Source organism: Diabrotica virgifera, chromosome 3 (assembly GCF_917563875.1).
Source record: "Diabrotica virgifera virgifera chromosome 3, PGI_DIABVI_V3a".
In the NCBI taxonomy this organism is placed as follows: Eukaryota; Metazoa; Arthropoda; class Insecta; order Coleoptera; family Chrysomelidae; genus Diabrotica; species Diabrotica virgifera.
In genome coordinates this window covers 244994860-245012697 of record NC_065445.1, presented here as the reverse complement: position 1 = coordinate 245012697, position 17838 = coordinate 244994860, and the positions used below count along the sequence as shown (strand labels likewise).

General features: G+C 31.9%; 1 protein-coding gene and 1 long non-coding RNA gene across 2 annotated transcripts in view; both read right to left on the bottom strand.

Moving 5' to 3' along the window:
- LOC114328687 (leucine-rich repeat-containing protein 47) overlaps positions 1–6822 on the bottom strand; it is a 50220-nt gene extending 43398 nt beyond the window's left edge. Inside the window, exons 1-2 of the mRNA XM_050647293.1 lie at positions 6652–6822; positions 5933–6595 (exon numbers count right to left, since the gene is read on the bottom strand). Of these exons, the coding sequence (XP_050503250.1) occupies positions 5933–6542 (610 nt within the window). The 5' untranslated portion in view covers positions 6543–6595; positions 6652–6822. The remainder of the gene's footprint in view (positions 1–5932; positions 6596–6651) is intronic.
- A 5181-nt stretch (positions 6823–12003) lies between these two features.
- Positions 12004–13919, bottom strand: LOC126882389 (uncharacterized). The gene is made up of 3 exons (XR_007697318.1): positions 13453–13919; positions 13201–13392; positions 12004–13138 (listed from the first exon to the last, which is right to left on the bottom strand). It is a non-coding gene; the product is annotated as an uncharacterized LOC126882389 (long non-coding RNA).
- Between the last annotated feature and the right edge of the window lie 3919 nt (positions 13920–17838).

Genomic DNA, 17838 nt, shown 5'->3' with positions numbered 1-17838 from the left:
AAACATTAATTATAAAAAATATTAGTTGGTCAAAGCTGTGGTATATATTTTTACCTTAAATATACTTACGTTTTAAATACTGAATTTAAGTTTTTTTAATGTTCAGTAATATGTAATTATAATTTAATCTAAAAATCTTAGCGCCATCTACACGATAATTGTGAAAGTATCCGAAGTAAGAAATTCATATTTTATCAATAGAACGTCAAAATGATTAGCAAAATCTTTAAAAAATCGATTACAATTTAATTACTTTTTTGCGTTGTAAATGTTAAGTGATAACAATTAAATAATAAATTTAAAAATTACCGGTGAAAGTTGAATTAGTAATCCGCTAGGAGCGCCACCAGCGAAGCTCAGAGCGTATATATCAATAATATTTAATCAATAACTCAAAATATTCCCGATGCAATGTCAAATATTTAAAATTGTCACTGATTGTCAGTGTCTGACTGACAATATATGCTGACAATATTATATTCGGCTGAGTGCGTTGTAAGACAAAGATAGATTTGGAAAATATTACCACGGCATTGTGTTCATTTTTTTCGAATCCTGAAAAAACCAATAAATATTTTTGAAAAATTTAAACGCAGAATGAAAGATTGAATTATTACCGAGGGCCGAAAGTCCCTTAGAATAAATAAAAAGATAATTTTGAATGAGATATTTGAAATTAAAAATCACACTAAATTTTCTCTTAGTTTTTCACCCCTGTAACTTATTAAAATAAACATCATAGAAGTTCTCAGGGACTTTCAGCCCTCGGTAATAATGTAATCTTTCATTCTGCGTTTAAATTTTTCAAAAATACTTATTAGTTTTCTCAGGATTCGAAAAAAAATGAATCCCCATTTGAATAGCATTGCAGCCGAAAATACGTACCGATCCTCTTAACATGCCACAAGAAAACAATTTCAGAACCTTTCTGTAATTTTCGTAATACGAAATATGTGTAACTCAACCTTTGTGCTGACTTGTTTTTTCTCTGCATTTATCTCTGCCATCTACGTCGAGATGGCCCTGGAATTGCTTCATCCGTAATATGAATCTAAACTCACGTTTAAAACTCATTTTCATTTTTATCTACACACTCAATAGTAAGACAACTGGCTTCAGTCAAACAAATACAGTAAGGTCTCGTTTTATGTGGTGGATACGTTCTTCAGAAAACCGCATATAAAAAAATCGTGTAAAAAAGACTTTACTTGCATTAAAAAGGTAGGGATATGTTCCGTGATTTTCTAAAATCACATAAAATGGTGGACGTTTGTCCACCAAAAATTGTGTCTTAGATGTTTCTTTTTCTTCATTGGGCCAAATAAAATCTTAAAGAAGAAATTAAAAACGCAGACTAACGATATTGAGATTGCAAAAACCTCTTCTATATGAAACATAAAACTTTACGACACTTCATTAAATGTTTCAATCCAGAAATCAAAATGTGCTGTTTATTATACTGCAACTTGAAATCAGCAACATTTAAATTTAATTTCAAAACAATTATTACAGGTTAATAGGTCTGGATCCCGTATATGAAAAAAAAGTTGATTAATAGCAAGCTGAAAATTTGTTAATAGCTTAAGGGTGTCTAGTCGGACAAACTTTGATATATGGGAACACTGAAACAGGGGAAGTTTTAATTGTGGAACAGGTTAAAAAATTGGAACGGTCAGACCACGGAAACGTCACATGTATTTTGTCTGACAGAACTTCCAATTGATTTGTTACCCTTTCATTAAACTCTCATGCAAAAGTCAGACTGCTATTTATCACCTGTCGTAAATCCTGTCATTTGACATGTTCTAAGTGTTCCACTCATTAAAATGCCCATTTGGTGATAAATAGCAGTCTGATTTTTGCATTAGAGTTTAATGAAATGGTAACAAATCAATTGGAAGTTCTGTCTGACAAAATACATGTGACATTTTCGTGGTATGAACATTCCAAATTTTTAACCTTTTCCACAATTAAAACTTCCCCTGTTACAGTGTTACCATATATCAAAGTTTGTCCGACCTTAAGCTATTAACAAATTTTCAGCTTGCTATTAACCAACTTTTTTTTATACACGGGATCCAGACCTAATACCTTTTAATGCGAAATTCAGATTGATATAATAGCTGCATGGTACATCATGTAACAAGGGGAATACCCGAATTGCAAACTCTCAGACTACTTAATGGGAATAGTTAATATTAATTATACTAATTGTTAATAATAGACATTTTTGAATGAAATACCAACCGCATAACTTCAAAATCGCATAAAAATAATCCGCATAAAAAGAGACCTTACTGTACTAACCTTTAAACGAATGTTGTGAATATCCACATATCGCACCCTCAGTGCAAGACTGCAGTAAGTCAAAAGAAGTTTCGAGATAAAGACGATTTTGTTTATTTTTTGTGCTAATATTGGTGAAATAAGGCAAGTTTTAAGAAAAATTAACATTTGATTATGATTTTGCATGCTTTTCAGGCCTATATTCATCATCATCATCAGGGCTTTTCATTCCAGGTGGAATGTTTGCCGCTCTTACTTAGAACTCTCAGATTCGCTTATTGAGGTGAATCACTCCGCATTCCACTTGTATGTTGTCAAAGTTTGTCGTATGACTTGGCTTTCGTTACTATTTTCTTCCACTCATTTCGATATGTGCATAGTTCCCTCCAGTTTCTCACTTCCAGAATTTTGATATCTCTCATGACCTGGTCCTCCCATCTCTCTCTGGGTCTTCCTCTTGGTCTTTCAGTTGCCGGTTTCCATCTGGTGATCTTCTTAACCAGTCAGTCGTTTTTCCTTCTTTCTATGTGTCCCAGCCATCTCAGCCTCTGTGATTTAATAAATCTAACTATATCTTCTCCCTTCATTATGTCTCTTAGTTCATGGTTCATTCTTCTTCTCATTTCTCCGTTGTCCATTCTTATCGGGCCCATGATGCGTCTGAGGATTTTCCTTTCGAATATTCTCAATTTTTCTTCATCTCTTTCCGTGAGGCACATTGTCTCAGCTGCGTACGTAACTACTGGTCTGATTGCAACTCTGTATATTTTCAGTTTTGTATTTCTGGATAAGTTCTTGTCCTTCATAAGCCTATGATATCTCCAGTATGTTTTGTTGCCTGTTAGTATTCGTTCCGTTACTTCTTCACTTCTCTTGTTTTGGCCATTCACTATTACTCCCAAATATTTAAATTGTTGGACTCTTTCAAAAGTGTAGTTTTCTATTTTGATTTCTCTCATCCTGTTATCTTCTCTTCTAGAGCAGAGTAGATATTTTGTTTTTCCTTCGTTAATTTCTAGACCTCTTTTCCGTGCTTCTTTTACCAGGATTGTTACTGCTTCTTTTAATCTTTCCTTGTCTCTTCCCATAAGAACTAAATCATCTGCATATGCAACTATTTGTGTTGAGGAGTGGGCTATAGTTCCTTTAATTTTGCTGGCCTTTGACTGTTCCTTCTAGTGCTATGTTGAATAATGTGGTTGACAGGGAGTCGCCTTGTCGCACTCCTGTTTCTATTGCAATTGATTTTGTGCTACCTTCTTCTGTTGTTACTTTGGCTCGAGCTCCATCCATGGTCAATTTTGTTAATCTGATTAATTTTGCTGGTATATCTTGATTTTTCATTTCCATAAATAATTTATTTCTTCCAATACAGTCAAAGGCTTGTCTGAAGTCTACGAAGAGGATGTGGAGTTCTATGTTGTGTTCAGGCCTATATTACATTAACAAAAATAGAAATTTAAATAAAATAATATTAATGCAAAAAAAATTAGGAATTTCAAAGTTACAACACTTTTGCATGGAAAAAATTGTTAATAGAATAGAATAGAATACTTTATTGGTATAGCTTTACAGCTGCCATCATAAAGATGGATATACACGTCAGATATACAACACAATATAGTCACAGACACATAATCAAATACCTATACATACACTTAAATTTTAGATTTAACATAATGTACATTGATAAATATGAAAATTATTAATATTAGACAGAACTCATAACAGCAATCTAGTTGCTAAGTATTCTTCTACACTGTAGAATGCATGTTTACATAGTATACTTTTCACAACTCTTTTGAATTTCACCGGATGCAAAGATCACTACTAATCACTACACATTTAGTATTAGAATTTCAAAGTTACAACAGTTTTGTATGGAGAAAATTGTAAAAAGTGTAGACACATTTACTTTTACAGTAAAACCTGTGTTACCGGCCACCTGCCAACATCGGCCACCTGTACTAACGGCCAGTTTAAAAATTCCCCAAACCAATTATGTATATCTAGACTACAAAAACTGGCAATACCGGCCACCTTTCTATATCGGCCAATAGTTCTTTCATTTTTAGTGGCTGTTGCTGACAGGTTTTACCATAGTTGATGTCCCCTTCTCGTACATCATCTTGTGCCAAAATATTTTTATAAAAACTATGGTGGGACCTCTCAGTATTGTCAATACACAAGTTTTAAGATAACTGTTTTTCCTTTCATGAGAAAAAATACTTTTTGGTCGTAAATAATTAGTCTTAATTTATGTGGTTTTAATCCAATCTAACAAATAAATGGTCAAACGACATCGCACACATCTTATGGAAAATAAATATAATATCACACAAAGGACATAAAATTTACATGAATAGATTGGTCTCGAAAATATTTGTTTATTGTCTCAGCCATTAATGGATTACGTAGACACGCTGTATATTAAAATTAAACACCACAGATATAGATATTAAAATAACAAATATCTTACTTTTTTCATTGCTTGTTATCGAATCCGTTGCAATGTTCCGTGCAAAACTGTTGTAACTCTGTTACATTAGAGTTACAACAGTTTTGCACGGAACTTATGTTCAAAAACGCAAAATAGTTAAACTGTTGTTGTTGTAATATTTAGCCCATTAAACATTTGAAAGTTACTAAAGTTTTACAGGGGATAGATATGCATGTTTACAATCGAATTCCATGATTACTTCATTTTCATAAAATTTTGAGTTACTGCAGTCTTGCACTGAGGGTGCGATATGATGCCTGAAGCCATCATACACACCTGACAGTAGTAATGGTATGATATCTTTAGGCGTCATCAACATTCAAAGGGTTAACAGTTAACCTTTGTTCTTTTCACAATACTTATCAAAACGGTTGTAACCATTAATAAATAAATAAATAAAAATTTGAAAGTTTGCAAAAGTCAAAATGACTACAGTTATCATCATCTTGGTGCTATAGCCCTTAGAGGGCCTTGACCTTCTCAAGCTTTCTACCCCATTCTGTTCTGTCCCTTGCTTGCATTTTCCAGTTGCTGACTCCGATCTCCTTGGCATCTTGTGTTCCCCGTCCATCCACCTCAGCTTTGGTCTACCCAGTCTTCTCATTCCCACGGGGTTGTGCTTTTAGAATCTTTTTATCATGTTCGATGCAGGGACCCAGGCTAATATGGAGGCGTAAATATAACTTTGAACTACAGAATATCTACAAGCATACGTTTGGTGGAAAAGATATTACCACTATAATTAAGCAAAAACCACCTGCAGTGTGCAGGACAAAATGACTACAGTGAGTGTTTTATCCAAGGTTAGAAATATTGTCATCACACCAAGCATAACACCAGCAAAAGAGGAGTCATAAAAACCTTAACAAATTGTGGTACTCAAATGTGAACCTGAATATTTAGGGAGATAACTGACATATCTTGAGAAACCGTTGTGACAGAACGAGAACGCTTATGCTCCAAGCGACACCAAGCTACATGTCAAATTCACAAAATTTTAAAATATGTCACATCCATCTTCAAACCAAGGAAGATGATGCAATAAGTTTACAATTCTCCAAAGATACCAAAGAAATGTAAACATTTTTGTATACCAAAGAAATACACACAAAATTTGTTAAAATAAATGTTAGCAGCATTTCTTACCTTTTAATTTATGACATTCAGCAAGCTCCCCAGGAAGTGTTTTTATTTTATTCTCGCTAATATCCAGCAATTTCAGGAGAGGTAACACATGTATGTTGTTCGGAATTTCTTCGATTTCATTTCCATGTAACTTCAACTCGGATAAATTAACTAATTCTTCGGAACAAACTCTAGGGAACAACTTCAGCTTATTATTAGAAAGATCTAAGACCGCTAATTTACTATTCTTCGTAAATTCAGGAAAAGATTCAAGCCTGTTCACGTTTAAATTTAAGGTCGTTAGTGGTAAATCTGCAAAACCATCAGGAATCGAAGTTATTAGATTTCTCGACAAATCTAACATTTTAAGTTTAGTCAACTTGGCTATGTTTTCATTGGCATGCTCTAACTTGTTGGAATGCAAAACCAACGTCTGCAAATTCGCTAGCTTGCCGATATCATCAGGAATTGCCGAGAGCTCTGTTCCACTGATATTCAAAAAATTTAAGCCCTCTAAAGTGAAGACAGATAAATCCAAACCATTTTTCGCAATCTTCGATGCTATTTCTTTTCCAGAAAGAACAAGTTCGTGCCTGTTTTCGATTTTTGCCTGTTCTATCTCTGGCCACATTTTGCCTACTTGTAGGTTACAATAAACAAAGTATGTAATACAAAAATATAAATCTGAAAATAAAACTTAGTTTAGATTATTGTTACTTTAAACAAAATCTATAACTTACCGTATATACACCTATTGAAATCAAATTCAACTTTACAAAATCACAGCCAATATTGTGTAAAATTTCGAAAATTAACTCTCCCCGAATCGAATGATATGAATTCTGAACAATATAATTTGATAACGGATAACGGATGGGATAACCGCCGGGCGCGATAAAAAAACCGCCTCTATTGACAGCTAGGAGAATGTCAAAATGAAGTGTACTGTGAATTTTATGTTTCATGGTGTTTTATACAGGGTGATGTATGCTGTGTTAGGACATGGGACCACTGGGGCACTTTTTTACATTTGGTGCACAAACCATACATACTCATAGACGTTTCACGTAAATGGTCAAGGTCAAGAGAGCAAATTAGTTACCATTCCAATCCAGAGATGTCGCTGTCAGTCAATTCTCTTGTCATATTTAACAACTGACAGTTTACAATTAAATTAATTTGTTAATTTACTTTTTATTTTACAGTTTGTGGCCAGTGGTGTTACGTTTTTAGTAATCACAATTTTAATCAAGTGTATTAACCTCCTCTCCGTTTTTATGAGTAGAATTTTTAGTTTACATTGATCATCCCGTGTTGTGTTTCTCCACATTAAAAAAACAATATAAGAGATCCTGAAACAGTTTATTCCAATAGACAAGTGTCTCACCAACATTTCGGACCTATATATTTTTGGAAGTTTGTAAAAGATTATAAGGTAATATTTATCTAAACAATCATCCTACAAGATTCTTTCAAAAATTTTCATTCAACTCGATACACATCAGTGCTTTCACGTGACACATAGCAGTAGTGTTTAGCATTTTGAAAACAAATTGGAATATTTGAAGTTTTCAGTAAAATATGGAATAAAAATAAAACATTGAATTTGTCTTTCTGTTGTTTTAATTTCCTGTTGTTTTAATAAAAATCCCGCAAAATTTATAATTTGAAATTCTCACGTAACTAAAATTTGTCAATTTAGTTCCGAAAGATTAACATGGTCGTGAAACGTCTATGAGTATGTATGGTTTGTGATTTGGTGGGGCACTACATTTTAAAAATTCTAAAGATTACAAATAATTTTACCATAATATACCTAAAAATCTACTGTGATTTTACTTTAAAAGCTAAATTTGACGTTTCGATACCCACTTCGACATTGTTGCCCAATTACAAAAAATTCTTGAATTCATTTTAAATCAAATACATCACACAATTTGTTCGGAAATACAGGAAAACAAATTTATTCAATGTAAGTAAATAAAAACTTTAGAAATAGAAAACAAGAATTAAGTTATAATCATTCTGCCTTACTAATAAAACACTCGTATTCTAAGGTTATTCCGTATTTATATCTAGAATAGTTAAGGCTGTATGACACTATGCATTTTCTTGTATCATTTCTAATATCGTTTCTTGTATACATTTTCTTGTATCATTTCTTGTACGTACATTTGTGCCCTGTATGACACTATGCAAGTTCTTGTATCGAAAACTGTATGAAATTCGGCACGCGATTGGTCGAAATTTTGTTTGTCACCCTGTCACGTTACATTGGTATGGTAGTACTGCGTCTACAGCTGATTTTAAGGATTTTATAAAATTTATAAACTTTTAAAAACAAATATTTTAATGTTATAATAACTAGAATTTTTACGTTGACTGTTGATTATTTGTGTTTTTTATTTTGTTTTGATATTTGTGCTAAAATATTTGCATTATAATTATCTTCAGTTTGATCCAAATTGGAACTATTGTATTTTCCTCTATTAAAAAATTATGCAATATGAAACCCAAAGTTATTCTAAATAAATGGTTATTAGTAGAACAGTAATCCATACCAAACGGTATATTAAGTATCAATAAAATATTTATAAATAATACCTACAAAACACAAATAAATTCATCAAGCCATAAATCATATGATCTCATTTTCAGCCGCCATTATGTCATTTAGAAGTTTTACCAGCCAGCAGGTTTTACGTTTTTGCTCTCTGCGCAGAAATTGGCGCAGTTATTGTACAAGAATCTGTGGGAATATCGTTTCTTGTATCTGTGTATGACACTATACATTTTTTGACATATCAGAAACGATAGAAATGATACAAGAAAATGCATAGTGTCATACAGCCTTTATTCTAAGTATAAGGTAGATATAATACAAAAATAATTTGTTACCAATAAACTCCGTATAAGTTAGTTATAAGTATTCCCACTTTATTCCGAAATATTAGTTTGGCAACGACGCAATCTTCTACACAAATGCATAAAACAACGATATATTGGGTAAAATATGTCAATTTTGACTTTTCTCTACAAATAATACACCAAATTCCGTCATTTTTTGATGAACTACCCGCAGTTGCTTTTCCCTTTATGAGTCGTATAAACTCAAAAAATATGTAGATTACATAATTTTTTGATGGACTATGGCCGTTGTATTCTCTGCTATATTTTAATAAATCGTTATTTCTTATATTGTATATTGAGTTTGAGCATTTCATAAAATGGCTTCGAATAAAAGGAACTTTGTATTTTCTGCTGTATTGTAATAAATCGTTATTTCGTATGTTGTATGTTATGTTTGAGCATTTCATAAAATGGCTTGAAATAAAACAGAACGTTACATTAAATGGGAAAGTGAAGAAAAAGTAAACTTTATTTATTTGACTTATAAATGCAATGTAAATATGTTAATTTCAGCATATTTTGAAGAATATTGTGAGAGATTTTCTACATATTATAGAAAATAAAGACCTTATTTTTCTTGTAGAGTGGAGGATAAGCCTCCTCCTCGCTTATTCACAATAAGTGAATCACCTACTAATTTTTCTAAAAATCTTACATCATCTTTAGGAAACCGGATTTTTATTCTGCTTTGTTTGAAAAAGAATTTATGCTTTCTTTGAAAGTTTTTAATCATCATGTTAATTAAATTATCAACTTCCTCGTTAGCCGCAATACCTCTTAAACACATTTTTTTATTGTATATCTACTCACAAAACAAATCAAAAAATAATATATTTTTGTCTCTGATGACTTTGACAGTCATAAAATAGGTTATACCAGACTTAGCCCCGTATTTATAGTCAGTACTCAAGACTGATCTCGAGACCGGTCTCAGCCAAGACGATCTTACGGCAACGTCGAGCTCAAGACCACGTTCTGTTTTATAAACGAGTCTTCGGCTGATCTCGGCCAAGATTGATCTCGAGGCTGGAAAATTATGGATTTTAAGCAATTTTGACATAGAACACCAACTAAAAACTGTCAATCGTCAAGTTAAATATCTTTGAAATGTTTTTATATTTATTTTGTTTTTTGAAAATGGATTATTAAAATGTTTTCAGTTAAATAAAGTTTATTTTATTAGTGGATAGTTTACATTTTTATTTTTTCTAAATCTTACATGCTATTTGTTCAAAGGTTAATGACCTCTCATTTCTTTCCATTATGAGGTAAAGGATTTCTTTTCTTTGTGGTAAAGGATTGCATATTAAAGGAAAGTATAAATATATTCTTTGATATTACCCCAGTATATAACAGAATACTGTGATATTACTTTATTCTTCGTTGGAGATATCCTTTATTTCTTCTGAGAGAAAGCAAATAAAACTATGGTACTTCCTAGTATTACCTGCCTTTTTATTAATGGTGTAAGCTTTCTTGTATGTTTATATTCTTCATCTGACTTAAAACAAAGAAGAAACCATGACAGGTGGAACTTATATAAAATGCAATTACTATTTTCATGGGAATAAGCTGCAATTTAAGTTTGAAATTAAATTTATTTAATGTTTAAATTCTTAAAGACAGGTCACATGCTATAAATTTTGTGACGGATATTATTGAGTTAAAGTTGATTTTATGTAATCGAATTAACTATATTTTAATAAAATCGTCCCAGGAACGCAACTCATAAATATTGGCTATATTGCTTTAAAGTCATCTACTCTAAAATGTATAAATATATGTCTGAATTGTCAATATGAATGAGTCAGATAAAATTAAATTATTAGAAGAATTTTTATCAAGCAACAACAATATTGATATAAAATATTAACAATCTTACCCAAATAACAGCACAAAAGTAAATATAGCCTATCCATTTCTACTGGACATTAACGCTCCTCCTCCAATTCTACACTTCTATATCATCCAAATCTCCTTACTGCTTCTAACAACTCTTTTCATGGTCTTTCTCTTTTTTTTCCTCCAAAAATAATCTGTTACATGTCGCTCTTACATTCAAGTAATGTTGACCTAGCCACCTGACTTTCCATATCTATTATTTTTTGCCAGTCCTAACTCAGAACTGCCAGCCCCTACCAGTACTATGTCTATTTTCATTTCATCTTTCTTATTAATTGTTTCAAGTGCCACAAGCATACAATGCCACTTAAATAACTGCTTCATAATACATTTTTGCATTATAGTTGTCCTACATACGTTTTTGACTTCAATCATATACCATCGATCTGCTTACTAGCTTACTCTTAGTAGTATCTTTTCTATTTCTTTTTCTTCTTCCCATTTATCAATTATTGCCACTCCTAAATACTTGAATTGGTTGATATTTTCAATTTTGTATGCCTTTGTTCCTGTTTTTAGTGTGAAAAATTTATTCTACTTCATTTCTCCATACATTTCAATACACTTAATATTTTATTTTTGTTTCATTTATAGACATGCAATTTTCTTGCTTCACCTCTCAAGTTTCTAAACAACTTCAGCTTTTTTTCTTGTTAAGAGGACTATGTCATCTGCATAAATAATGGTATACAGTGATGAGCGTGCTATTAACTGGCAAAATGACACAAAAGATGGAAACATATAGTATGTTGTGAAATAAAAGGAGATGAAACTAGTAGAGGTGTACAATTATCAACCTACAAATTTACATTACATTACATAATTTCCCACCTTTAGACCTCTGCGACAGTTGTCATACTCCTCCCACACATCTAAAGGTGACAAACTATGTCATGTAAATTTATAGGTTTCTATAGATAATTTTACATCTCTTTTTATTTCACAACATATGTTTTCCATTTTTTGCGCTATTTTGCTGGTTATTAGAGTGCTGTTTACACGCCTGGACCTCGGAGGTAATCTACACTATGTCGACATGGTGTTTTTTTATTAGTTGGATTATACACATTGGTTATATATTATCATTAAAATATAGTCATATTGTCTTTTAACTAATTATGGGATATATCAGATTTTTATTAACATCCTAAGTGCTCTAAACTTTGTTGCAAACAAACGCTAAACACAGTTGCTCGAAATGACATAGTGTAGTTTAGCTCTGAGGTCCAGATGTGTAATTAATTTTATATTTGGTAAGGAAAGGTTTGTCAAATAAATACTTATTTAAGAAGAGGGAAACTCATACTCATTTATTTTAAAATAAAATATAAAAAATACATATTAAGAAATAAAATAAAAAATAATATATCTAACATAATACAGATTCAATAATGTATTCTCAGAATAAATAAACAAATTCCAGTTGAACAAGAGAAAGACAGAAGGTATATTTATATTCCAAAAATATATGGTGAAAGTACAATAGTAGAGTAGCAGTAGACAGGTAGGTAAAATAAATGATGATAAATTGATAAAGCACTGGAAACAACGATAAAGCACTAGAATCAGGCTAAATAGCATCTAAAATATGAAGACCAGAGAAGATATAATTTTGAACTATACAGGGCATACCATGATTCATATACATTCATCAAAATAGGACCACGTTCTAAGAGGAAAGATGGAATCATATGAAATATAATTTTGAACTATACAGGGCATACCACGATCCATATACATTCATCAAAATAGGACCACGTTCTAAGAGGAAGGATAGAAGCATATGAAATATAATTTTGAACTATACAGGGCATACCACGATCCATATGCATTCATCAAAATAGGACCACATTCTAAGAGGAAGGATGGAAGCATATGAAATACTTTCCAAAATAAACACACAAATGTCAGCTGGACATATAACGAGAGAAAGACTATAGATTAGATATAAGGAACAAACAGAATAAGACATTGATATTTTAAAAATAAAAAATTGCAAGAACAAATCCTGAAATAGATTGGAATGGAGCTGTATTCCTCAAGAGACCAAAACTCAAACAAAAAGGGCTGTCGAACAATGATCATGATATTTTGAGAAATAATAGACAAAAAAATCAAACACAATAAGAGTAGGTATTCAATAATGTATTCTCATGCAAAATATTTTTGAAAAAAATGTCACCAAAAATTTAGAAATTGTTCCACATCATTAACATGTCTATTTACCACCAGATCATTATTTACCTAGATTGTAAGGTACTGCTGTAGCACATATTATTGCAAGACATGTATATAATTTGGTTTGTAGACCTTGTTGAAGACAAGGAAACTCTTTTCCAGGTTCCAAATAGCTTTTCTACATTTCTTGTTCTCACATGAGTACTATGGTAAAAATCTTATTTTCTTGATCATTACCTAAAAAGATATTTATGTCTATTAAATAACCTACTATTTATTTAGCAATTATCAATAAATACCTGGGTGTAATACTGGGGTAAGTAGATAGTGTCTGCATGCATACCCACTACTGTCATCTATTCCTATTAATAATCCTGGAATTTCACTTCTTTCCATTTCACAATTTCACTCTTAATGCTCTTAGATCAAATATTGAATGACTTGATAACCTTGTTGTTGAACAATAATACACATAATTTCTCTTCTAGTACCTACAAATTCATTTACATAAGAGCCTGAATAACATAATATATTGTATGTCTTTACAGTACCTGTACATTTTTGGAAAGCGGGGTCCTCATAAAAACTGGTTATATTCCTATAAGTAGCATAAAACCTTTATTGTTTAAGTTAATGCGCTGATTCGCTGATGAACTTCAATATTGTAATACTCCATTGTATTTTAGATTATATTTTTATCTTGAATATATCGCTTTTGTATACTTCCCGGGCGATTTTCTTCTCCAATATTATCAATAAACTCTAAAAATGCTTTTACTTCTTCATACATTTTTGTTGTAATTAGAAAAACAAAAAATATATGTTGGAACTGAATTTAAAATATTCAAAATTCAAACAATAACAAACAAAGTTAGGTTAGAATCGCGGTCTTGAGGAAGGTCGATCGATGACTTGAGATTCGCCTGTCATTTTACACTTCCCAAGACAACGTCGTGTCTCGAGATCGGTTTATAAAACACAAAGTTGGTTCAAGGTCGGTCTTGAGCATCGACGCTGTCTTGAGACTCAACTATAAATACGGGCCTTATAAACAAGGGTGTGGGTCGGTATAAACTTGGACTAAATTCTTATACCAAGTATAACCTATACCTAAGTTATTCCATGTTTATTGGTAGTGATTTTGGGACCGTGCAAGTTCGGCAAAGCGACCTCTATTTCTACGCTCTGTCATAGCCACCTTTACTTTACAAGCCATGAAGTTGAAACTTGGCAACATCTAAGCGTAGACCGGTTAATTCTGACAGTTCTCATTTATTTTTAAATGTTTTTAAATAATATTCACTGTATTTACAGAAAAACTCAAACATTTTACAATATTTCGTGCTCCAAATTATAAAGACTATTAAAAGGTATGTATTAAGATGATTTTAGTTCAATATAATATATTTTTATATACTATATTTTATAGTATAATATATTTTTATATAAACTTACGTGCATATAGAAATGCGTCCACTTAAAATTTTTGTCATTTTTGATGTCTTATACTTACTAAACCTGTTGGCCGATTCAAGTGATTTTTTTAATATGCCTGATTCTTTAACAATACGCTGTAATAATATTGTTGCTAAGCAGTTAATTCTAAACCCCAACACTTCACATCAAACCATGTGAGAAATTGTTGTTATAGTTATTTCTAGCGATATTTGTATATAATTTAAAATAAGATATTATTTACTTAAAGTAAAGTATTTTACACATATTCTTGTTATTGGTTTTTTTTTTGTATAATAATAATAATATATTAAAACCCAACTATAGACTCTGGTTTTCTTAATAACATTCTGTTTTTTTTATTATTTCGTTTATGTTGGATAATAAAAAAAGTTAGCTACTTTAACAACTAGATTTTTGTTCTTTATCAATTCAGCGTGTTTCTAAATAAGTGCGAAAAACTTTAAAGGGAAAGGAACAAAATGCAAAATTTTGACGCCTGTCAAAATTTTCAGTGTATTTTAAATGCAATCATTTTTTTCGAATTCTGAGAAAACTAATAAGTATTTTTGAAAAATTTAAACGCTGAATGAAAGATTACTTTATTACCGAGGGCCGAAGGTCCCTTAGAATGAATGAAAAGTTGTTTTTGAATGACATATTTGAAACTAAAAATGACACTAAATTTTCTTAATTTTTCGCCCCTGTAAATTATTAAAATAAACATAGAAGTTTTCAGGGACTTTAGGCCCTCGGTCCTAACATAATCTTTCATTCTGCGTTTAAATTTTTGAAAAATACTCATTAGTTTTCTTAGGATTCGAAAAAAATTAATCCCATGTATATTCTTGTTATTGGTTTTTTTTTGTATAATAAACGTTACTTACAAGGAAGTACTTTTAATTTTATTTTGTACAAACTTCTAATTAATATTATTTTCTTGTTCGACTCAAAAAATACTATAAATTTTACCAGAATTTCTACTTTAAAATTGTGTTTTCAAAAGCGGTAGTCCGAAAGTCGGACTACGCACGTCATCAATTGCGATGTTGCCTTTTTCTCTTCATGGCTTGTTAAGTAAAGGTGGCTATGGCTCTGTACTTTTATTCGCACTTTTAATTATATTGGCCAATTATATTAGTCCTGGTTGCTGGATAATTGTCAAGACCATAGTCCAAAAAAATAATAAGAAGAAAAAATAAGATGCAGGTTATGTTTAGCAAACGTAAACAATTGTATGTAGTAAATAAAATCAGTTATTAAAATGCAGTTCTGCAAGCAAAATACAATTAATTAAATTTACCTTTATATAATAATTGCATATCATATCAATATTGTGGAGCAATATATAATTTTTCTGCGTCAATGACAGAAGGTATGAAATATACGTCAATTTGACAATTTCAATTGACAATTTGAATTATTTAAGATAGTTGCAATATTTCTCCGCGACTCGCGCACGGTCGTTTCTCGTTTCCCTTTCCAAGTACTTGCACACCGCGAACTCAGTACTTCGTTTATTAGTAACAGTGTAAGTACATAATAAAAACAGTAAATATAGAATTGTCAAGGCCGCGTCCCACCATCAAATAATTTGATCCTTAGAATATAAAATAAACTAGGAAGGAGTACAATGCGAAATGACTCCGAGCCAGGAAGGAGGTTGCAAATGGCGATCAGCTGTCAGATTTGCTTTCTATCTCCAGTGACGTACCTTTGAAAGAGGGAAGAAAATAAATTCTTAACGATTTTATTACATCTTTGATGTTAAAGAAACAGCTATAGATCAAGAACAAATACGTATTAATATAATATTTTGTTGAAAAGTCAGTTAAATAACATTTTATTATACTAATAACTTCAGTTAATTGATTGCATATACAGGAGCTTTACCAGATGGTACGCCTATGCATACAGCTGATCCAATACACAAACACCTTCTACCTCGTTGACAAAAACTTATGAGTCATCCACAGACGTTCAAGATGGCCAGTTCCGCTAGAAATTTAAGGTGTTGTTCTATTTATGAACCTTGGGTGTTGTTGATATATGACAGACTCCTTCCTGTTCTTTTATATTCTAAGATTTGATCAAACTGGTTTGAGCAAACTGAAAGTGACAGTTAGTGACGTCACATCCTGAGTGTTGACCTAATAACAGGATTAATACTGAAACATCTTCCGAGAAGAGCATTGGTCATGCTAACTACAATATACAATAGTGCACTCAGACTGACATATTTCCCAATCACATGGAAATTTGCGCAAATAATAATGATTCACAAACCGGGTAAACCTCCAAATAAAACATCATCCTATCGACCAATCAGCTTGTTGCCGATAATGTCTAAGATCTTCGAAAGACTACTACTTGGTAGACTGAAGAATGACATTAACCTGGATGTAGAAATACCCACACACCAGTTTGGTTTTAGAGAGAGACACTCCACAACACAACAGACTCATAGAATTATAACAAAAATCCTTACTGCTATTGAGGAAAAAAAATATTGCACAGCGGCATTCTTAAAGGCCCCGTCTCACCATCAAATAATTGACAGTTATTTGATCAAACTTGACAGTCAAACTTGACTAGTGACACAAACTATACATACTAACTGTCACTTTGTGTCTACTAACTGTCAAGTTTGATCAAATAACTGTCAATTATTTGATGGTGAGACGGGGCCTTAAGTCCGCGTCCCACCATCAAATAATTTGATCAAACTGGTTTGAGCAAACTGAAAGTGACAGTTAGTGACGTCACATCCTGAGTGTTCATTGTGGATAATAATGAAAAATTTTAATTTTAAATAAAGTACAAACAAGTTAGACAACTCAATACAAAAAATTTGATCAAACTAGACTGATAGTGAGAGCACAGATTTTTAGAATTTCAAAAAGACTGCAATTGTGACGTCACTTTGACGTACTTCCTCAAGTACGTCAAGTTTGCTCAAACTGTTTGATCAAATTATTTGATGGTGAGACGCGGCCTTTAGATGTAGAAATGGCATTTGATAGAGTATAGTATGGCATACTGGACTTTTATACAAACTCAAATGTATTCTTCCAACCCCCTACTAACTAATCATGAAATCCTACATTGAAGATCGTTACTTCCAAGTAAAATATAACACAGCAACTTCCACATATTTTCCCATTAAATCAGGTGTACCACAGGGTAGTGTCCTGGGCCCTCTCCTTTACCTATTATTTACCGCAGATATCCCAACCACTGAAACAACCCAAATCTCAACATTCGCTGATGACACCACCATAATCGCTGTCAATGAGGACCCTATTTTATCGCGTCTGCACAACTGCAAAACCACCTTGACCAATTGGGAACATGGCTCAACAAATGGAAGGTGAAAGTAAATGAAACGAAGTCAACCCAAATTACATTTACAAACCGAAGGGATGTATGTATGTCCAACAATAACACTAAATGATACACAATTACCAGTCAGCACACAAGTC